This window comes from Arvicola amphibius, chromosome 5 (genome assembly GCF_903992535.2).
Source record: "Arvicola amphibius chromosome 5, mArvAmp1.2, whole genome shotgun sequence".
Lineage (NCBI taxonomy): Eukaryota > Metazoa > Chordata > Mammalia > Rodentia > Cricetidae > Arvicola > Arvicola amphibius.
In genome coordinates this window covers 34,344,194-34,368,180 of record NC_052051.1, presented here as the reverse complement: position 1 = coordinate 34,368,180, position 23,987 = coordinate 34,344,194, and the positions used below count along the sequence as shown (strand labels likewise).

The following is a 23,987-nucleotide window of genomic DNA, read 5'->3' as shown; positions in this document are numbered from 1 at the left end:
ATCCAGGCTGAGGTCAGGAGCATAGAGTTTGAAGATGCTCTGAGCTCTGTAGTAAAGGCTTAGGTAAAAACAAGAAGAAAGAGGACAGGAGGAGGAAAGGAAGGAGGAGGGGGGAAAGAAAAAAAGAAATCTTCCCCCTGACCTAATTATCCATCACCTGTTTATCTTTGTCATGCAACATTTTGACAAGCATACTGGCTTTCTGTCAGCACATCCTAATTGTCTGCCTGGATGGGCTTCTTCCATCCCCCATGGAGAACAGCAAGAACATGAAGGCATTGTACAAGCAGGGCAGGTCTCCCTCAAGGGTGAGTGGCAATTTGCTGAGAAGCATTGTTTTCATCTTTCCAAACACATTGCATGCAGACGTTAAGTACAATGACAAAGCCCAAGGTAAGCAGAATGTTGCAGGGCACTCTGCCTCCACGCTGTTCCCCCAAGGGAGACTTAGCTGTCAAAAAAAATATTTGATAATAAACACTGAAAAGCCTTATCAGAACCACTGGAAGTTCTGAGTTCAAAATATAAAGCAGTAACCAGCCTTTCTGAAACCTCTCAGTGTAATGACAGGGTCTAGTAGATGACCTGCGTGCAAGGGAAAGGGAAGAAGATGACAGCAGCTGGTGACATAAAGGGAGCCAAGACCAACACTTTCGTCAAAACGGTCCTTCTTTGGTAGAATGAAGTCTGAGAGCCATAATTAAGGCCATTTAGAGCCTGTTGGTCCCGTGAAGCAACATCGCACTCCCCCCCCCCCCCCCCCACACACACACCGACTACTCTTCTGTTGGACTTCACAAGCTGCCAGGTGAAAGGAGGACCAAATAAAAGGCAATGTCTCTCTATGGAAACTTATAGTCCATGTGGGGGACATGTTCTTCTATCTGGCATTGAAAGACAGAGACCAGAGACCACATGTGATACCCACAGGCGATAAAAACTGCAAAATAACGATGGAGCTGGGAACAAACCCTGCGTGTTGAAGGAGGTAGAGACTAGAGGGCCAGCGAGGGGAGAAATGCTGACCGTAATTTCCTGCATTCTGTCTTTTACATATAGCCTGCACTCAAATCACAACAGCCCCGCCTCTTCCCACCCCACACGGCTGCTGCTACCTCCTGCCTCAGGGGGAACTGACGCTAGAGCCATTTCGGTTTGCTGCTTCACGTTGGCTGAGACGTGCGCCTATGGAAAATTACTGGCGAGAGATTGTGCTCTTGAAGTTTGCCTTTTGAACAAAGAGATTCTTTCTTGCAGAAGTGGGAGGGACACCAGCCTGAGTCAAAAAGAAAAAAAAACAGCTTTTGTCCTCACAGAATGCTCTTTTCGAAGATATGTTAATGAGTTTCTCTTTGAACTGTAAATGGCATCTGCGGAGCATGCCAGATGCTAATGGCAACGGGAAGACTTGATAATACTGGGGGGGGGGGGCGGGGGGGAAGGGGTTCTTACAGAGTTGTGTGGTAAGCCACCCCACCCTCTGGGCCTCTCCACCTACCCGCAGAGCAACCCTGTGACTCCCGAGTTCTCCTTTCTCCTTTTGAGGAGAGATTGTTACTTCTCCTCGCCGGCAGCAATTTTTAAGGTCATGATTCCTTGCCTTTCTGAAATTCTCTTCCCATTGGCAAACTCCTAGGCAGCAATGAATGACAATTGCTCCTTGAAATTTTTAATTACCGCGACAAAGAAGGAGTAATTATTAACTTTTGTATCTGAACCACCTCTGCAGATGTTCTTAATCAAATAAAAGAAAGAGGAAAGCCTGTCCCGAGAGGCAGGAGTATGAAATATACAATAGGGAGTTGCAGCTGGGTCGGGGGTTGACGCGATCTGCGTGAACAATAGATCTAACAGCGGAAGGGTAATTTCATGTCACAAGCTGGATGGGGAAGAAGACATTTGAGTCAAAAGACCTATTCCTGGCGGCATCTTCTTAGTTTGAGGGTACTTAGTGTACCCTACAAGTGACGGCAAAGTGCGCTTTTAGTCGGGCACTTTGGTGGAGTTAGACACTCCAGGGCTGATTAACTTTTGACAGACTAGATGCTGAGGGAAGGCATGGAATCCCTCCAGAGTTGTCAGGGGTCAAGTTTATCCGAGCAGTACACGGAGCCTGAGATGTGCAGTCAAGAGCTTCGTGGGAGGGCAACATTGATCAATACCTACAGCAGGAGGGAACATGCAGGAAGCCAGGTGGGGAGAAGATACACTGTGGTAATGGCAGGGAAGGAGTCAGGTGATCCTTCAAAGGGTCCCTGAGCTGCAGGAGTGCACTAATGGGCCAGGAGTGGGGGGCAAACGCCACAGACCGTGTACTTTAAACTATAGAAAATGAATGCATTTCCTCGTAGCTAGAGGCTGAAAGAGCAACAATTGGGTATCAGCTGTCCTGGTTTCTTTAGTTTCCCTGTCTGCCTTGCAGATGCATTTTCTCTCCCTGGGTCTGGTTTCTTCCTACGGATGGTTACCGCCCTAAATTGGAGTTAAAGACTTCATCTTAGCGTCTCTTTAAAGTCCTCTTTCCAAGTACATCAATGTTTTAGGCATTAGGAATCCGGCTTTACTGCGTGAAATGGCAGGTTTGGGGGAACACCATTCAATCTTCATGAGGAGCTCCTTCAGACTGGCTTCCTGTTGCCATGAGGAGGCTGGCCCCTCTGGGGGTCTGTCTGGGAGGAAGGTTGTCACCTGCTGGGAGTGTGTCACGGGAGAAAGGGTAACTGCAGGAAAAGAGGGTCAGCACAGGCTAGACGTGTTCTCTGGCGTTCCACTCAGCGGGACCTGGAGCAAAGGACAAAGCAGAGTGGACCTGCCTTGGTCTTGAATGGAAGGGCAGATCCAGCCGGCATACTAGCCCTCTCCACATGTGAAAATGTAAGCTGCCCTGTTATATTTTTATGATTGCTATATAGATACAATCTGCTGATTCCCTTTACTGTTGCTCATATGTGTATGTGTTTGGAATTGCCCACATAAGATGGGGTAGCCTATGCCATCAGAGGACCAGTTTCCCCAAAAACGATGATCCCAATGCTCTCAACAGCTGTTAGTTGCCCGTAACCTCCGGATAGAGACCATTATGAAATGTACAACTGATAAAAATACAGAGAGCAACCGGCTATGCTGAGCTCAGTCCCAGTTAATACATCCACGGCATGACCTGTATGACTAAGACTGAGAAAAGGGAGTGGAAATTTCTCTTTATCATAGCTGACACCCCCTCCACCCTGTGCCATCCCCACTCCCCATGCTCAGTGTCTTCCAGGGTCACTTTGGTTGCAAGCACATGGAAGATTGTCAGAATTTAAAATTGCAGGACCAAAGTCCACATATGCACAGACTTGTATTCTACCCTGAGCATTTGGAATAGCTTCAAGGACCATGACAGAAGTGACATTTACAAGGGTGTCCGTTTTGATCAATATGAGGCGGACCTGGAAATTAACTTTTGTACAAATAACCCTCCAGCTTCAACCAAAGTAACCTAAAGCTCTTTGGCAACATGGCCATTTTTTTAAGAGCTGAAGAAAAGTCAAAAGGAGCAATTTATCAAAACAAAACAGAAAGAGTCTGAATTGTGTTGCCACAGGAATGACAGATGTAATGGGTTCGCAAACCCCACCCCGCCCCCAATAAAGGATCCTTTTCATGCATGCAGAAGCAATTTCAAAATGCAAAAAGTGCCCTTTAAATGTTTATGAGTTATAAATGCTCTCCAGCTCATCCAAACTCTGCTGAGAACATGGTGAGACAATTTCCTCGTTGGGTAATTTGGAGCTAGATGCATATTTCTACTGTGGAAGGCTTGAGCGTGAATGTGCTTTGTACCTTTAAGCAAGACCCAGAAGATAATTACTGAAACTTAAAGAAACCTTAAGATCCCAGAAGAAGGACTGTGGCAGGGTCCTGTAAAATCTTTCTAATACAGTTGCTAGAGTGGCCCCCTGACCATTTCTCTTTTGCTGGTTGACAGAGTCATGGATATTATATGAGGTTTTTTAAAAGCTCATGAACAATTTTATTAGAATTTGAGAGAAAAATAACAATACAGACAAGCTGAGAATCATGCCAGCTGCTAGGAACAGAGAAATGGAGAAAAGTCATGCCTCTTAGATTATTTACAGAAGTAAGAGAAACCGTGAGAAAGCGCCAGTTGTCAGAAAGAGCATATTTATAAGTCAGCCAGAGACCTAAGTTCAAAGGGCTTTTGGGTTCCGGGGCAAAAGACTTCACCAGAGACACATATGCTGTGGGATAATGCTCTTGTACACTGTACAGATTTGTCACTCATAATGGTTTAATAAAACTCTGATTGGCCAGTAACCGGCAGGAAGTATAGCAGAGTGACCAGACTAGAAGAATTCTAGAAAGAGGAAAGTCAGAGGTATAGTAACCAGCCAGATGCAGAGGAAGTAAAATGAGAATGCCTTACTGAGAAAATGTACCAAGCCACATAGATAAGAATTATGGGCTAATTTAAGTTGTAAGAGCTAGTTAATAATAAGCCTGAGCAAAAGGCCAAACCGTTTATAATTAGTGTAAGCCTCTGTATGCTTATTTGGGACTAAATGGCCATGGAACTGGGTGAGACAAAAAAATCTGTCTACATACATAACTAAAAAATCAAAATAAAGGGGCGGGAGAAATGGCTCAGAGGTTAAGAGCACTGGCTGCTCTTCCTGAGGTCCTGAGTTCAATTCCCAGCAACCACATGGTGGTTCACAACCATCTGTACTGAGATCTGGCACCCTCCTCTGGCGTGCGGGCATACATCGAGGCAGAATGTTGTATACATAATAAATAAATAAATCTTTTTAAAAAATCAAAATAAATACAAATTACTAAGAAAGAAAAAGCAAGCAGATTGAGAGATAGCTTAGTGGTTAAGAGCACTTGTTTTTACAGAGAACTGGTATTTCATTCCTAGCACAAATCTGATGGTTCACAGCCACTGGAAACTCTAGGTAGAGAAACCTTTTCTAGCCCCTATGGGCATGCATGCACATATACCTGGGCATGGACTCACATGTTTACACATAAATAAATATTTTTAATAACAAAAAGCACTGCAAAGAATGGCAAGTGGGCTGGTGAACTGAGGAAAGAGCCCCCAAAGCATGCAGCCATGCAATGATAGTATATTACTCTGTACAGCTCCTGCATCCCATGCATGTTTCATTATATTTCATTGAATTGCATTTTATCACTCATTCTTATAAGTGTTGCTTTTAAGATAGAAAGAATTTTTTAAAAATTGGGGGTGGGGTTCCTTTTACTAGAAAAGTCCCCCTAGTAGGCTCAACTGGCTAGTGCATTATTGTGACCTTGTTTAGAAAACCAGTTTAAGGACCTCTGCTAAAGACCTCTGCTGAGTAACAAAGGCCCTGGATCATTTCACGCGTGAACTGGTCACCACCCCACTTCATGTGTCCTTTTCATATGAGTTTAAGAGTCAGCCATGGAGAAAGTCAAGAGATTCAAAACTAAAGAGGAGTCCACACACCTTTTCTCATTTGAGGATAGAGTCAAAAACAGAGCCCCAAAATGCAGCAAGTTCCAGAGAGCTAGTGAGAATGACCCATGGCCTACCATCATGGAAATGAGGACCTGTACTTACAACTGCAAAGAACTACCTATGTCATCTGCCAAAATGAGCTTCTAAATAACTGCCCAGTCCAGTGGACATTTTGACTTCTGCCTCGTGATGCCCTGAACAATGACACTATGCTGGATCTTGGGCCCACAGAACCCTAAACTAAGAGAAGGACTTTTAAGGCCCTAAGTCGAACCATGTCTCTATTTCCGTGTTTGAGTTGAGGAAATTGATGCCCAGAAAGGTGAAGTGGCTTCCTCAGGTCAAAAATAACAGGGTAGTGGTAAAAACAAATGGACACGCCAGTAGTTGGCAATGTGGGAATAGCTATGAGGGAGGTAGAAGGCTGTCATGGCCCCTAGGATGCGGGTACTCATCCCTATGTGCATATGGCAAACATAATGATTCAGTAACACCCTTGATTAGGAACAGTGATTGTTACAGCTATGGCTAAGGTGTTTAGTCAATGACTTAATTAAAAGAGAAATTGTCCTAGCGGGCCTGACCTTCATTAGCTTTATTTAACATGTGTGCGTGCGTGCGTGCGTGTGTGTGTGTGTGTGTGTGTGTACTCATGCACGCACATCTATACACCAATACAGCCAATATATTCCACTGAGCTTGTAGAGATAGGACAATTTTGCATTATTGGTTCACTTCTACCTTAACACATGTTCAGGTATCAGCCTCAGGTAGCCTGGCTTGTGCAACAAAAATCTTCATCCGCAGACTATCTCTTGCCCCCCTCCCCCAACCAGATGGGTTCTTTAAAAAGACTCTAGAGTCTGGGGATAAGGAACAGCCTGGAGACACTTTTGGTAGGCCAGGAGGAAGAAAACAGCCATGTCCATACCCACAGGTAGGAATTGCATGTAGTCTCTATGATCTAAAAGTCTTATCGGATGGGCAATGGCTTCAAGTTGCGGAGTAGAATTCTGCTGACAGCTAGGAAAGGTGGGTTTGGAGGCAAATCTCCAGCCTCAGGTGAAGACTATGATGCAGCTTTTGAGACTGGCCAGAAGACTCAGGCAGGCTGAGCCTGCTTTTCCTGTGTGCTTAGAACAATTGAGATGGTAAATGCTGTTGTTGAGCCTGTGCTTCTGCGGTAAACTGTCATACTACGAGTGTAAACTGATCCACAGGAAGGGGGAAAGATTGTTCATTGCTTCCCTTAGTGTGAGAGTAGGGACTAAGCGCCATGCTTCTCAACTTCCTGGATTACTTTCTTAGTTAACCTACAATGGTTTGCCCTCTCTCTTTCTTTGGCCCCTTCAAAGCATCAAGGAAACTCCAACTGAAGGAGACCCTGACCGTGGGGAGCTTCATTCTGGATCCAAGATTAGGCACCACACCCAACTTCCTGTTTCACAGAGAGGTCTTTTATTAAGCAGGAAATAAAAGTTCAACTGGCTACTTTCTGACTCCAGAAGGAAGGGACCTTGCAGGTGTAATTTTTAAGAGAAGAAGACGGGAGGTCTGTGTTAGAGCAGACTAGGATGTGGGGTAAAGGAGACAGGGGACTACGAAGAAGGGAAGGGGGACTAGGGAAAGAGGGAAGGAGTATTTGTACCAGCGGGACAAAAGACTGCCTCTGGATAGAGGGTCCAGAGATGTGGCATAGGAAAATGACTGTTTATAAAGGTAAAGGAGAAAACCCCATGTTAGGATTAGGTGTTTAATTTTAATTGGGCATGTTAATTAAATAAACCAAAGGGTCTTCTGATTCATGGACTTCAATACTTTGAGAGCTGGACCTTCATAGTCAACCTCAGGAGGAGGAAGTGGCCAAACAAGGGAATAGACTTCAGTGTTTGGATTTAGGGATATAATCCAATGGTCTTTAGCAAGGCAGAGGGAATAGGGGAGGGGGGCTAAGCCTGCCAAAGTCACATACTCGAGTGAGCTAGCGTCCCTTCGGCACCTGTCCCAATCCCACACACTTTCAAAATCTGTCTTTGATCAAATTCTGTAAATTCTTAAGTTTAAATCAATTATTAGCAGAAACCACTATTTTGAGACCTACCCCTCAGCAGCCTGTGTGGATGAAGCTATCACTGGTTTTAGGAAGGCAACAATTTCACCCCAGCAATCCGTGGTAACCCTCAGTTGTGCCAGCATTTATACCAATTCTCGGAATGGCAGTGGGCAGGCTACTTCCATGGATCCGAATCCTTGCATTCTCCCATTCTTACTGAATACAGGTTAATCTTGGGCATGTCAGCTGTCCCATGACTGCTGGTTGTGAAAAATAGAGGTCAGCTCCAGATACTCCCAGCATGCCTCCCGTGTAACCTCCTCAACCACGGTGGATGTAATACTGGAAAAGATTAATAGGACTTATGTCATCATGTTTATGGGGCATGAAACCCCCCCACTGTGGATTAATGGGTATCTGGGTGAAAGAAATCTATCTTTACTCCTGTATGCCTTGATGGGTGAGCAGCAGTTGGCATCGGTGGAAATATATGGAGAGATCGCCTTTCGAAGGTCAGACTTTAAAGGACTTTTTTGACCCTTAAGTCAATGAAAATAGATTTTTGATTGTTGACCAAGACAACTGCAGCATAGACTTTCAACCTTTAAATAAAAAATCTTGTTGAAGTATAGCTTACTCACAGTTCCTGAGTGCACAACTTTATAAATTTTTACAAACTGAACATTATGTCCAGGGAACCAGCATCCAAAAAAAAAAAAAAGATAGACATTATCTAGCATGCCTTCCAGCATCACACACCCTGAAATAATTGCTATAACTTCCAACTGCACAGCTGATTTAACCTACTTCTAAACACATTTGGACATCATAGACATTATCCTGTGTATTCTACTCCCGATACGTTTTTATATATCATTGCACCCTTTATTCATGTTTTATATGTACCTGTAAACTTTTTCATTTTCATTAGTTTGTAATATTCTATTATGTGACTACATACTAGTGTGTTTATACATTTTGACCATTTAAGCAGCTCCCAAATTTGAGATATTAAAATAGTAGTGATGAACATTCTGGGGTCCTGCTTCTAGTGAACATATCAGCTGGGTATGAACCTAGGGTTGAAATTGCAAGGTTGTGGTGTGTGAATATATTTACTTAATTTAGTATTATTAAAAGCTTTTCAAAGTGGTTGCACTCATTTTTATTCCTCAGAGATGATGTGTGGTATCCTTCTGTAACCTGCAAATATGTATTGCTTTTATTGGTTGATGAATAAATATGCTTTGGCCTATGGCAGGGCAGATATAGCTAGGTGAGTAAGCCAAACTGAATACAGGGGAAAAGAGGGCAAAGTCTAAAGAGACACCAACAGCTGTTGTAGGAGAAAGATGCCAGAGCATTTATGGTAAGCCATGAGCCACATGGCAATACACAGATTAATAGAAATGGGTTAATTTAAATGTAAGAGCTAGCCAGTAGTAATCCTCAGCCATTGGCCAGACAATTTATTTGATATTGCATTTTCATTTTAAAGAGCTATTAGGTTTTAATTCCTATTAGTGTATGGGATGCTACTGTTGCTGTTGTAAACCCATTTTTTAACACCTAGTGGGAAAATATTCTCACTGAACTGGAGAGTCAAGGGACTCAGTATCACAAGAGAAGATGACAGTGTCTCCTTCAACAATTTAAAGTCTATTTAAAGGCCTTCTAGCAAATGTAACAGGGAGACTGCCTGGTCACTATCTTAATTTTTTTTTAACAATTTGAAAAAGTGTCTGGTATATAGCCATATCTTGGTCAAGTGTATTTGCTGAACTGTGAACACTGCGAATATGTCTAAAGTTACAAATTACATGTGAGGACCTGTGCCATGAACTAGTGAGACAAAGGACCTGTGAGTGTCACCTGGTTCTTTAAAAGACACTCATTTGCAGTATCATGAAGAGTAGGTCAGGTGGTAAATTCCAGAACAAATTTATGTTGTGCTTTAGAATGTGGATCAAATGGAATTCACCGATCAATTGTTGATACAAAATGAGTCATTTTAAGTATGTGACATTAGTTACAGAAGAGGAGATATTCACTTTAGGAAGTCCTATGAGAAGACCTACTAGACTAGGACTCACAGATATTCATCTGAAGGAAGTAATTAGGAACTGAATCTCCTTGACACGTTACACTTCTCTGAAAATTATTATGTTTTGTGCTTCACTGAGTTTCCCTGGGTGATATAATACTCATTGAACTGATACAAAGACTATATCAGTTGGAGTTTAACCAGAGAAGCATAATACTGTGAGTTATATAGGAAGTAAAGATCTCTCCCCCCCCTCTCTCTGAGTGTGTGTGTGTGTGCGTGTATGTGTGTGTATGTGTGTGTGTTTGTGTGTGTATGTGTGTGTGTATGTGTGTGTGTGTGTGTGTATGTGTGTTTGTGTGTGTGTCTTTTTAACTAACACTACCTGATGCGATGATGGCAAAGTAGGAAATACATGTTCAGAGTGGGGTACTCCAGGTCAGAGGAGCAGTCCTACCTGAGACTTATAAGCTAGACTCCTGAAGACTATTTGGGGTATGTCAGTAGGATGTGTGGTCCAGAACCAATTAATGAGAGAGAAGAGAGACACCATAGAAGCTGTGATGAAAACTGGAACCCACGGGGACAAAGTATAAAGGAAAAGCAATCAACACTCAGAGGTACAGAAGAATAATTATGGGCTCTGGAAGCTCTAAGTGGTTCTGCAGAGCTAGAAACTGAGTCTGGCTCAGGGAACGCAAGATAATCTTATCAACTTTAGAGTCTTCAATTGTGAAGTTTTCCAAACATGGAAAAAAAAATAGAGAAAATAGTTTATGCAAATACTTCCTCCCACAGTTAATGGCTGCTAGCTATGTGCCATGTTGTCTCAAATCTTTTTACTTTCTAATAACTAAAGTGTTAATGACTCAAATCCCCCCCCCACCCCTTTGCAGAAATCACAGCCATCTTTAAACCATATGTTAGGAGACATGGAAGAGAAACACAATGCACTAAGAACAGCAGCAGCATTTCACAGGTTAGGCAGACTGCCTGCACTGCGGACCACTATTTAGTGAGCATAAGGAGGCTTTGTAGGGTAGACATGTATGCAAGGCAAAATGATATTTGCTCCACAGTGGAGCTGCCGCCTTATCAAATTGTTGCACTGAAGAACTGAGCTAGGTGGCAGGTGGCAGGTGGCAGCTTATGATTGGTTGAGTTCAAGTTTCTTTTTTCTGCGCATCTTTGGGTTGCTCATAAGAGCACACAGGACCACTTAGCCCAATGTCCTTGCACTTTATTATTTTACTATTACTCGTAGATGGATCCCTACATTGTTGTAACTTTATGTTTTTTAAAATGATGCAGGAAAGTTTTTATACAAACTACCCTTTGACGATACATTTTTGTCATTCAACATGATTTGGGCTTTGCCACTGGATGTAAATATTTCATAAGGAGTATGGGCATGCACAGACTTAAACGCTGGCTTTTCTCTAAAATTATAGTTCACCTGGAAAATGATTTGATAGGGAGCCTGTACTTTTGGTGTCTATAGGCAGTATTAATCATATAGAAGTAGGACTGGACATCCTACTCAAAAGTGAAAGTAGGAAAAAAGAAATCTACGCATTTGAACCTTGTCTTACTATTTTTAAGGCCAGGTTCCTTTGTTTGTTTTGTATGGGAGTCAAGGAGGCAATCAGAAGGTAGCTTATTCTTTATGGAATGGATTTCCAGTGACTGGCCTGGAGGCGGTCCAGCCTTGTTGAGGCAGAGACTCATGAAAGGATTAGGGAGCCATGCCTCTGGACTCCCTCATGTCACATGACTTCACAGCTCCATGTGACCCCCTGCTAGCTCTCACACCAGAACTTCTTTGCTGCCGAACAAAACTCCCATCAGAGTGGCAGGATCTGCATCCCACATGGTGGAAGAGTGGAAGGGTTAGGTGGGTGGCATCCATTTAGGTTCTTTTTTTGTCCTGCTTCATGCCCATCCCACATCTATCCCCCACGTCCACAAGAAACGCTTTGATGTTTTATTCCGTTGTCCACTGTGCCTTGATAGAGTGTTTCTAAACATTATTTCTCATTGTTGAAGAAAGGAAATTGAGAAATATCCATGTTCCCAGGTTAATATGAGACATGGGTGAGCTACTGTGTGTAGTCCATTTCTTCTTTCTCATTGACACGTTATTCTTGAATATTTCAGTGAAAGCCCATCTGTGCTGACACTCTCTCAAAGTAGAAAACACAGGAGACCATGCACACATTTTCCTTCTGAGGTGACTGTTACCTAACAATATCTACCACATTAAGTGTTCACAGACCCTATGTTACTGGTGACTGGCATTTAATTTCTGCAGCCTTTTTGACTATATTTGGCTAGAAGAAAGTGACTTCATGTAAATTAAAATCATGGAAGCTTTTTAGGCCACATTCAAAGATTATGGGTTTGAGGACTGTTTGTCTAACAAGATCAGGAAAAAGAGTCCTTGGTTTACTGGCATGCTTCATTAACACTCGTCAGTCTGCCTCTCCAGTGATTGTTTGGAACTTTGATAATTTTGAGGTAAAACTCAGATACAAATTGTCCTTCTTTACAATTTTCATTAACAGAGGTTTTTAATTAAACTAGTGTTTGTATTTAGTTCATTGTTTCTCTGTGGCACTTTCTGATGGTGTCTACCAAAGCTCTGCACTCCCCTGATATTGCCTGTTTCACGTTCGAGAAGGGTATGGGAAAATGCACAACCAAAAAGTCAGGTATATCCCATCATTTAAAAGTTAACTCAGTTCACATTAATTGCTGGCCATGAGTGGCTGGGGGGAGGCGGGGTTATCTAAAATATCTGAAAGCTGACCCTCAGTTTGCAGAGGGCCGCTTCAGCCTTGCAGACAGAGCTATGGGTTGTAAAGCAAAGTAACCCACTGTGAATAGTTAGTCCGTAAGGTGCGGAGAAAGCTGCTGACAGCCTGCTCTCATTCTCTAGACTTACAACTTTGTATTTCTTTATTTCTGTATTCTGATTTCTGGGATCTATATTTCTATATTCTTATTCTTGGACTCTTCAGTTCTAACACTGTGCTTTGAGTAAACCCCTGCCGTATTTCCTTCAACTTCAAGAGTTTATTGTTTGCCTCCAGGTGGACCGAATCATCTTCTGTGTCTTCCTAGAAGTTGACTTCAAGATCTACAAGAAGAAGATGAGCGAGTTCTTCCCTGTTGGTGAGTAAAGCCATGTGTTCCTTTGGGATCAAGGGTGGAAGCTGTGGAGTTCTCTTGGCCTGCTGTTTCATTTGCTCTCCTCATAGCTATTCTGACTGTAATGTCTGTGTCTGTGGTCAGCCTGGAAGCATATGGCACAGTTTCCAAGAGCTACAAGAGGTGTCCAAGCCCTAAACTTACCCCATTGCATAGTCTGAGGCAAGTCAGCATATGTCTTGACTCAGTTCCTCACATTCACTGAGGGTTGGACCGAATAATCCCTAAAGGCCATTCTTCCAGGCCCATATTGCACAATCCAGTTCTCCCTCACCTTGCAAGACTTTTCTAGACTGCATGCAGACAGCAACCATGTTAAGCTCCTTTGTTGAAAATTGTAGGAAGCCCATTCGTATTTGTAGTCAGAATTCAGACTTTTGTATTTCCTCCTCATTTTACCCAATTTTCTCGCCTTGAACTGCAATGACTGTATGGTCCTTTCTAGGGCAGTCTGAGAATGGCCATCACTCACCTTACTTCACACTTCCTTTCAGAATGTAGAGGAGGCCTAGGGGTTACTAAAGAACCTTGTGTAATGGGTTTCAGAGTGAATGTGCCATTAGTTAGGCTGGGGTAATTTGAATATTTTCCTGTCCTGCCTCTTACAGCCTGTTAAGGCTGAGGCTTGTTTAATGCCTTGTTACTTTTATGGTCATGGGGCCCAGAGTGCCTTCCTTAGCCATGCTAAGCATTGCTTGTAGGAAATTTCAAGCTTCTGTGGGCATTCTTAGTAGACTTTCTATGTGGACCAAGTTCTTCAGTCCTTGCCCTAATCTTATAATTAAAGGACAAATCTGCTTTAAAAAATAACTAAGGCCTGGAAAGAATTTCCTTTACTGAAATATAATGCAAATTCCTCAGACTCCCCTGTGATAGAGGCTTGTTGTGACACTAATATCCCCCCTTTCTTCTCCTTTCCCCCTCCTTTCTTTACATTTATGTGTTTCAGTATCTCAATACTTTATAGTGTTAGGCACTAATTGCTATTTAATAAGCAGTTGCTGAGTTGAGATCACTTTAATAAATGCCTCTCTCTGTAGCCTGGTAGTTTCCTTTCTGCTTCAATCTTCTCTTTCTGTGGGTTCTCCAAATTTCCTCGAGAACCTGGGTGAGCTGAGTGGTGCTTGTGTTTCTGATTATTTTTGAAAAGGAATTGTCCATTGGGAGAAATTGTAACTTTTATGGTCTGTGTGATATAAATATTCTCATGCCCGGTCAATATCAGTTTATGAGCTTTTAGACTCTTCAAGATGTTTAGAAATACTGATAACATAGTCCTTTTCATGTCTTATCAGTCTGAAGATGTTTACAAAAATATAGGGCAAAGATATCCCACTGCAAATTTTAAAAAGTAAGACAGCCTAAAGTTTTGGGGGGGGGGGTCTAAAATTTCTTTGTAACTGTGCAAATAAACTATCGTTTAAAACCTTGCTGCTTTAGATGAATCCAAAAACTGATCTCAGTGTTTGCACCAGTAAAATAATAACAAAATCATTCTCGGTTTCACATAAACGTTTCAAAGCACACTATGCTCATGAAATTATTCCCTCTGAATAATTATAATAGTAAATACACTTCAAGCTACATGTCAAAATCTCCAACAATGCCAGCATAGTTATAAATATTGAGGTATCAGAAATTTGTAAATCCTGTTTGAAATGTGAAATAAAGGCTATGTCTAATAGAATATGTGACTGCTAATAGAAATGGAAATGGTATATATTATCTGTCTTTAATCTGAATTTATGCTTAATTCATAACCATATCTTTAATTCGAAAATAACTTTTTCTGAATTGGTATATATATATATATATATATATATATATATATATATCCCCAGATTATCTCTAACTAGAGGTTTAGTTTTTCCAATACAAAAATAGTTAAAATAGTTCACAAAAGTCATTTTTTTTTTACGTGAAAACATGCTTCTTTGTTTGGGGATACTTTGAGCTCAAGTTTATAAAGTCCACAACCAGAAATCTGAGACAAAAGGCAGCAGCATCAAAGCAAGTTAAAATGGGAAAGAACACACTGCAGACAAGCTGTATTCAAAGCTTCTGTTGTCCAGAAACTTAGGTCCCAAGCGCTATTGTCAGCTTTTCTGCATTCCAGTTAAATTACAAAACAAAAATTGGTAAAGAAAGATGGATTTGTTCATAGTTGCACCAATATGGCCTGGGGTGGGAGTAAAAAAAGTGCAGTTTTCCTTCTCCTTGTGCCTGGGGCTGTCTGACACAGAAAGCCGGGACACAGAGGCTGAAACCGTGGCAATTTAATTGTGAAGCAGGCTATTCAGTCCTTCTCTGTGGGAAGGGGTCCTGCGCACCAGGTTACCTCTGTTCCCTCTATCCTATGCTAAAGAAAATGGGGACTTAAATGTCCCTTACTTTTGTAAGAAAATTAATCAGAACAGAGCAAGAATTCTGTAGGATGTGGGACCCCCACCTGCTCTGGACTTGCCAGAGTCCTTTGTCCCTTGGTCAGTTCCTTGAATCTATAGTGGGCATCCTTTGTATTTTTCTTTGGATGTCAACTTTGAGTTCCAACTCCTGTATGTCTGTTTAGTATATTCATTTTGAAAGAATAAATAAATAAATAAACAAACAAACAAATAGTCTGATAGCTAATGGGAGAGGATTCAAGTGTCTTTTCTTAGACCTGTGGGTTATAACCCCTTTGGGGCTGAATGACCCTTTTATAGGGGTTGCATATCAGATATTGACATTATGATTCATGACAATAATAGAATCACAGATATGAAGTAGGAATGAGATCATTTTATGATTGGGGGGTTACACAACATGAAGAACTGTATTAAATATTAAAGGGTCACAGCATTAGGAAAGTTGAAAATCACTGCTTTAGACTATCTTCTCCCCAGTCAAGACCTGGCCTTTAGCATAGGATCAAGGTTATGGTATTTGCTGTAGGAATAACTTAGGGACTTGCTTGTTTGTTTGTTTTGCCTTGTTTTCAACCAGACACCATTGCTTTTTTTCTTTACATTCTTTTTATTTATTCTTCTCACATAAAATACATTCTGACCACAGCTTCCTCTCCTTCCCTCCCCCCTACCTCCTCTCACCCCCACATCTACTGCTCCTCCATTTCTATTCAAAAAAGTTCAAGCCTCTCAGGGATGTCAATCAAACATAGCATAACAAGATGCAATATGATTAGGCACAAATCCTCATGTCAAGGCTGGACAAGGTAACACAGTAGGAGGATAAGGGTCCCAAGAGCAGAAAAAAAAAAAAGATGGAGCCACCACCACTCCCATGAATATGATTTATACACACACACACACACACACACACACACACACAAAACCCAAGTTAGACAACCACAAAATAAATGCAGAGGACCTAGTGCAGACCCATGCAGGCTCTGTGATGGGCGCTTTAGTTGATCTATGGACCGTGTTCTCCTGATACCTTTGACCTCTCTGGCTCCTACAATCCTTCTTCCCCTTCTTCTAATGGGTTCCCCCAACTCCACCTATTGTTTGACTGTGGGTTTCTGCAGCTACTCAGCTGCTGGAGAAAGCCTTTCTGATGACAATGTTGCTAGGAGTCAACTTATGAATATGGCAGAATATCATTAGGAACCATCCCATTGACTTTTTTTCTCTTTTTTTGACCAGGCATGTTAATAAGTTAATTCTCATGATATTTATGAAAATATAGGTACCATATTAATCCTGTATTGTGATTGTTATTTGATATGTGTTTACTTTAAGGTGTTCTAGAGATTTATCTGTCTTAAATTATATATAATTCTTGCTGTGTGTACATTCATACACTCACACATGCGTGCACCATGCACCTGCACACACACACACACACACACACACACACACCTGTGCACATAGGGCTTGTAAGAGTCCATATCTCTTTCTACCATGAGGGTCTAAGCAGAAATTGACCTCAGGTCATCGGACTTGGCAGCAAGTGCCTTTACCCATTGAGCAATCTCACCTTTCCAGTTTGGGTCTTGAGAGGGGCCCTAAGCCAAAATAATGTGTGTGTGTGTGTGTGTGTGTGTGTGTGTGTGTGTGTGTGTGTGTGTGTCTGCACACTGTGAGATACAGCCAGGAACTAAAACCAAAACATAAGAGACCATAGGAATGACTTAGGCTCAGGTCCAGAGGGGATGTGGGTACAGTGAAAGCTACTTGGGCAGCAGGGAGCTCAGGGAGCATATGAGTGGTGTCTTAGTTGGAGTTACTATTGCTGTGATAAAACATCATGACCAAAAGCAGCCTGGAGAGGAAAGGGCTTATTTGTCCCCTAAGGGATGCTAAGGCAAGAACTCAGACTGAGGCAAGAGATAAAGCCTACCATGGAGGGGTGCTGCTTACTGGCTTGCTCATCATGGCTTGCTCAGCCTGCTTCCTTATAGAACCCAGTACCACCAGCCAAGGGGTAGCCTCACCCACGATGGTTGGGGTCTCTTCCATTGATCAGTAATTAAGAAAATACCCGACAGGCTTATTTGATTACATAGTGTCCTTCTGAAGTTGTTTTTTTCAATAAAGGTCCCTTCTTGTCAGATAACTGTAACAGGTCAAATTGATATAAAACTTGCCAGCACAGATGGGTTGGTGAGGAAGAAAGGTTGTAGGACTAGACATTCCTTGGAGACCCTTAGGTTTTCTCAAAGGATTAGTGGGTTTGCTTGTTTGAAGAAAAAGATCATGAAGGGGAAAGCTATTTATGAGACTTGGGTGTGGTTTGAAAAGAACCAGCAGCTGTGTGAAGAGTTTGGTTTGGGGACAGTGGACAAAGAACAATGAACAAATAGCAAACACCCACATTGAGAGTATGGGTTTTAAGGAAGCCAAGGTGATAGGATATAATGGAGTTTCAGACAGCCCATGGCTGACCTAAAAATGGATGGCAAATGGGTCATTGGATTTTATTATCTGACACTCTACTCCTTAGTTATAGAAAATGAGCCATATTTGAATAAACTATGGCAAGCAATATATTTCAAATTGAGCCCAGCATTTGTCATTGCCCAAGTAGCAATGGGCTAGTCTTCTCTACACCATCATTAGAGAAGTCAGTGGTCTCTTGGCAGATGTGTTCAGAGCACCAAGAAAACTCCATCCTTAAACTGTTTGTTGCCCATAATTTCTCAAAGTCACAATGCTTCTCTTTCTTTTAACACACACTAATGCACTCATGGAAACATTCCCAATGAGTCAAACTGGTGCTTCATTAGAGACATCAAAGTGTACTTCTCTCTAGATCATCCAGACAGCATAGCAGGGAAGAAGCAAAGGAGAAATGAGAGACTGCACAGAGCAACAAAAGAGGAGATAGAAATCACCTCTGTCGGCTTCTGTAGGGCTGCAGAAAGGAGCTATCATAGAGTGGATAATTTAACCAATGGGATGTATTTTATCATATTTCTGGAGTCTGGGAGTTGAAGATAAAGACTGGCAGAGGTAGCATGTTCTGGGACCTCTCTCTTGACCATGTTTGTGGTCCTATACTCCTGTCTTCATTTGGCCTCCCCTCTGAGTACCTTGTCATCTCTCTTTCTCCTTGTATAAAAACACTGGTCACATTAAAGATTCCACTCTAATGACATAACTTCTCTTAATTACACTTTTAAAAACTTATATCTCAAAGCAAACTAAACTTTGAAAGTACCACACTCAGAGGTCCAGGATGTGAGGAACACAGCAGCTACAAACATGACAATCACATGACAAACACAACACACATGACAGAAACGTCACATGTGGCGCGTCCGACACGCGTGTCAAATGTAACACGTGTGTCAATTCCACCATATGTGCCACTTCCGTCGCAGACCCGGCATGCGTGTTGGATCTGGCACACATGTCGGGGTTTTTCATTTATGTCATTTATGACATGTGTGCCCTTTCCAACACGTGTGCCTATTCTGTCATGCGATCATTGCTTGTGTCAAAACCGGCGCACGTGATGTTTTTCTCATGTGTGAAGAACTTGGCACGCGTGTCAGAAATGGCGAGCATGCAGTATTTGGCATGTGATCATCATGAGTGTCGACCAGTTCAAACCAGTTTAGACCAGTTCAGGACGGCTCAAACTGGTACAGACAGGCTTTAAACTGGTTCCGACTGGTTAAAGCCTGTTTAGACCAGCTCAAACCAGTTCTGACCGGCTTAAACTGATTCATACCAGTTCAAACCATTTCAGACTGGTTCAGACCAGGTGTTAGAGGGGATATACCATGACTGGATTATCAGAAAAATGCAAAGAAATGGCGAAGGAGAGAACTCAGGAAAGATTTCCCTAACAATTTTATTTCTTGCTGTGGGGTGAAGCATATTTGATTTTTTTCCTTCCAGATGTATTATTTGGAAGTAGAATATGGCAGCTTTATGGAATTATCACACACTTTGGTTACAAATAATTTATAGTTGCAGTGCACTGTTATGTGGCCTAAGGCAAATAATCTTTCTGTGATTCTGCAGAGAATCTCTTTGTTCTTTATATAAAAGGTTCATATTTTACAGGGTGTAGAATTTATCGTATATACTTTCCATTGACTAGAAGATGAAAGGAAGAGTTTCTGGTGGAGAAATGGAACTCAAGTTTTGCAAAATGTCATCTTACAAGAGAACTTAAGGATGCTGATTTTTCTCATATAACAATATATCATTGAAAAATTGCTAACTTTGTCCAAGAATCCTGTTGTTTGGAGTCTGAACCCCCAATACACACACACACACACACACACACACACACACACACACACACACACACACACACACATCTACTGCAGAGATTCCCAGCCATTGGAAGACTGTTCTATGGAGGCATCTGGAGATATTTTGGTTCTTCATGAATGTGGGAGACGAAAGCCTATTGTTGTCCAGTGGGCAGAGGCCACAGATAATCCTAAAGCTAGAGTCCTTGGCAGCTCCATGGAGCAGTATGCAGAGGCTTAGCAGCTCTGCCTGTGGTAATTACCCTTCTTGTCATTCAGGGAACTGGATAGCTTTACCTTTGCATTGATTTTATTTCAGGATATCCTGCTAGTTGATGTCCTGCTCTGACTCCTCTGTCTAACTGGATTGAATTCTTACATATATCATGTCACACAGTGCTAAAACTTTGAAGATGCAAGGATGTTAAGAACACTTGGAACATAGTAGTAGCAGGGCATCAAGATTCATCCCTGCATGTTCACAGTAGTCAGGAATTCATAGCAAACATCTATGAGTGCTGGGTTTATTGGGGCAAAGTTCATGAAGAATGTGGCTCTTGTGGGGGATCATTGAGAGTGAGCTGGAACAGAGGAGGAACGTCCATCATTGTATAAACAACAGAGAGGGAAAGAGGCCTTGGGACTGGATGAATGGTAAAGGCAAGCAGGATGCTTGTTTCCAGTTTGTGGATCACTGAAAGAGGTGTTCTCCCTCTTCAAAATAATTAATTAGGAATAGATATCCTGGAGTTAAGAAAAAACATAGTGGAGTATGTGTAGACTATCTTCATCTATTATGGTTCAACTCAAGATATTTATGAAAGAAATAAAGCTATATATTTAATAGAAACTTTACCTCAGAATTTTAATTCCAATGCTATCCATTTCTTCACATCAGATGGCAGAACCATGGCAGACAGCCTCAGGAGCTGATAACCTCCGCCTAGATGAGGGGACATGACTGCCATTCCATAGTGAACTATGTGGCCAAACTAGGATGTCTAGTAGATTAGTTTTGTTAAATGCATTTTAACTAGAAATTCTTTCAGTTGGTAACGAGGTTATCGGAACGTAACCCATCCTAAATAGAGAAACACCCACATAGAAAAGGAATTAAGCTGGATATGAGAGTACAACCCTATAGCCCCAGATGAGGTAGGGGCATCACGAGACTGCAGCAAGCCTGGACTACATAAGACCCACTCTTAACAATAAAAAAAAAAAAGGTTTAACTCTGTCCATGACTTGAAATCTGGCCTTCCAAGATCAGTCCAATGTCATGGGGACACCATCTGTCTTCATAGCAATAGCAACCGACAGAGGCTGTATGATCTGAGGTCAGGGGTTAAAGTCACTTGAGTATGTGACTCTCATCTCCAGTCTTCTGTGCAAGGCTGCTCCGCAAAGCAATCCTGAAGCTGCTTGTAAGCTCCCAAATTGATGTCACATCTTTTTTTGGTAATATGTTAATGTTCCAAGAAGAGTGGCATCCCTCTGGTCACGCTGGATCTTCATGTGTTCTCCTCCTTTCTGATCTGTTTTCCAAGAACAGCAATGGACCACAGTTGCCACGGACCAGTAAGGTTTTCTTTCCCTTCATTTGCCAAACCAATGTTTGGAGATATAAGCTTGAAAACAGTGTTGATGGCAGAGTGGTGAGATTCAGGGAAAGATAAGCAGTCTGGTGAACATAATGTCCAGTGGACATCAAAAGCATCTGTGGCATAAGGAAAAGAAATGTCGGGCTTGTCACCACAAGAAATAGCTTCAATGCTGGTACAATCTCAGTGTCACAGGTTCCTGTGTGTGCCTTGATTTTTATGGCTTTCAGACTTGCCAGGAGCAAGCACAAATAAGGTCAAGGCCAATAGAAGGGAAGCAATGTTACTTGGATAGGTATCTCGACTGAGCATCACAAAATTTACAATGTATGTGTTTATTTATTTGTTTGCATTCTGATTATTGATAAAAATTCAAAATATATTGTTTAGCTTTTGTGATCATTGTTATAAGAAAATAAAAGTTCTTCATATAAAAATCACATATATTTTTACTAAGAAAGCACACACGCAAACAGAAGAAAACACCCACTATTTCCTAACCTATAATCTAGACATCAATCATTTTATTATATCTTTTTGGTCTTTAGTAATGGGAAAATGTATATAACCAGAAATTCTGACTTATCACCCCCTTCCTGTTAGTCAACCCAAACAATGAGCATTTTTCTTTGTGATCATGTATTCTTCAGTTACTTTATTTTAATGGACCCAGAGTTTGCTCAAAGCCTTGTCACTGAACTTGGGACTATTTTTGCAAATCGTTCTGTGTTTGCAACTTAAGGAAACCATCCTATGGGTAAATATTCATATTCTCTCTAATTTTCAATACTTTTTAAAAGTGAAATTGCTTTCAGAAAATATATTCAAAACTAAGACACTTTTACTGGGAGTTCTGAAATTGCTCACCGTATTTGCAGCACTGTAGATAAGTGCCCTGTATTACACAACTGCAGGGATTTCCATTTCTGCAGACAAAACTATAAACAGCCATCCTACCTGCATTACACAACCTGCTTTACATTCCGTCAGCAGCTGATGAGAACTTGCTTCCTTCCTACTCTTCTCGGTGGTATATATTCTTGTGTTTTGATGTTAACTTTTTCCTATATTAAACAAGGTAATTAATGGAAACTGCGCTTCTTATTACCTATGTGATTTATTCATTCTTTTTAGCCATTTATCTCCAATTTTACTTTTGATAGATTTCAAAAATTCGCGTGGACATGTGTGTCTGTTTCTGTGTACATGTACATGCCATGGGAGATGTACGAAGGTCAGAGGGCAACTTTGTGGAGCCAGCTCTCTCTTTCTTCATATGGATTTCAGGGATCAAACATAGACTCGTGGAACAAGTACTTTACCTCCTGAAGCCATCTCTCCAACACCAGATCCCCAATATTCTTATATGAAAGTGCTAATTATATCCTTAGTACAATTTTATTGACATCACATCATGTGCTCATTGATCTATAAAATGTCTTTGTACATTAGGGATCTTAATTCTTTTAAATATATGCAACAAATAGTTTTGTATTTCAGCATTTGTCTTTGTTATATTATTTTCATTAAAAAGTAGTGGGAAAGTATTTTATATATAAACGTAAAGAATATAGAAAAGAAGAAAGGTTAAAGGTTTTTGAAATGAAGATTTTTATAAAATATGATTCTATTTATTTAACCAAAACCTCATTAATGACAGTGATGTTATAGCTTGTGGACTTTAAGGCGCAGGCCATTGGTTAAATTCCAATAGAATTCTTCTTAGTAATACCTTGAGATAGTCTTTAACAACAACACCTGTTTCTGACTTTCCAGGTATATTAGGTAGGATAAGGACCCCAATCACAAAAGAAAAAAGAATGGTATCCATGCTTTAAGCTGCAGAGGCTTGGATATGTTTGTTAAGTTGCACTGAAAAGAGAAAGTTCAATTCAATTTACAATTAGCTGACTTAAGATAAAGGAATTTCTCTGAAATGGAGCCCTTAGAATTATTTCAAAGGGTTTTTAAGACTGGAAGGAAACAGGAGAGAATTGGTGGGAGATGTGGTTACAAATGAATGTGCAGAAAGATGCAACATTGCTGAACGTGAAGATGGAGAGAGAGGGTTATGAGCCATAGAGTAAAGGTGATTTCTATAAGTATAAAACCAAGGAAATGTTTCGCGTCCCCAGTTTCCAGAATGGAGTGAAGTCCTGTTCTATAGTTTGATTTTAGCATAATTGGATCCTTGTTGGACTTCCACTGTATAAACTGTAAGACAATAAATCTACCTTGAAAAAGAAAAGAAGTCCTACTATATGCTTCTAGTTGGCAGGGAATTCACTCTAGAGACTAAAACTGGCATTAAAGTCATAGAGACCTACTTGTCTCTGCCTCTCCAGTGCTGGAATGAAAGAGTGAGCCACGACCCCTAGAAAATCTGCTTCTTTTTAAAGTACCAAATTAGAACTCTGTTACAGCAGTGGTCAAAACTTATGCATCAATACTCCTTGAAAAAGTAACTGAAACAAAGAACATACAAGCCCTGTTGACTTAGTACGAGTTGCGTATTTTCTCCCTCCCTAAATGGCATATCTAGTGTATAGAGAAGCTAGAGTGAATGAATTCGAATGTTTCTTTAATAATGTTCCCTTACCAGGATGTGACACATTTGTGCACACTTCCTGTGCAGGTCACATTGACGTTTAGAACTCTACAAGGCAGTCACTGGGTAATGTGACATAAATGAGTTTACTGCCTTCTTAGAAATGAGTCCTAACTATTTCCACTTGATGGCCCCAAAAGCTGCAAACACATTGTGCCTTCAGTGAAAATCCAGCGAAGTGTTGCTGTAACCAAGCAACCGGAGTGCTGGGACAAGCACCAGGCATAGGCAGAAAGCAATCTGT

General features: G+C 41.3%; 1 protein-coding gene across 1 annotated transcript in view; it reads left to right on the top strand.

Moving 5' to 3' along the window:
• Macrod2 (mono-ADP ribosylhydrolase 2) overlaps window positions 1–23,987 on the top strand; it is a 1,850,149-nt gene that overhangs the window by 1,661,483 nt on the left and 164,679 nt on the right. Inside the window, exon 9 of the mRNA XM_038330425.1 lies at window positions 12,705–12,786. Within this exon, the coding sequence (XP_038186353.1) occupies window positions 12,705–12,786 (82 nt within the window). The remainder of the gene's footprint in view (window positions 1–12,704; window positions 12,787–23,987) is intronic.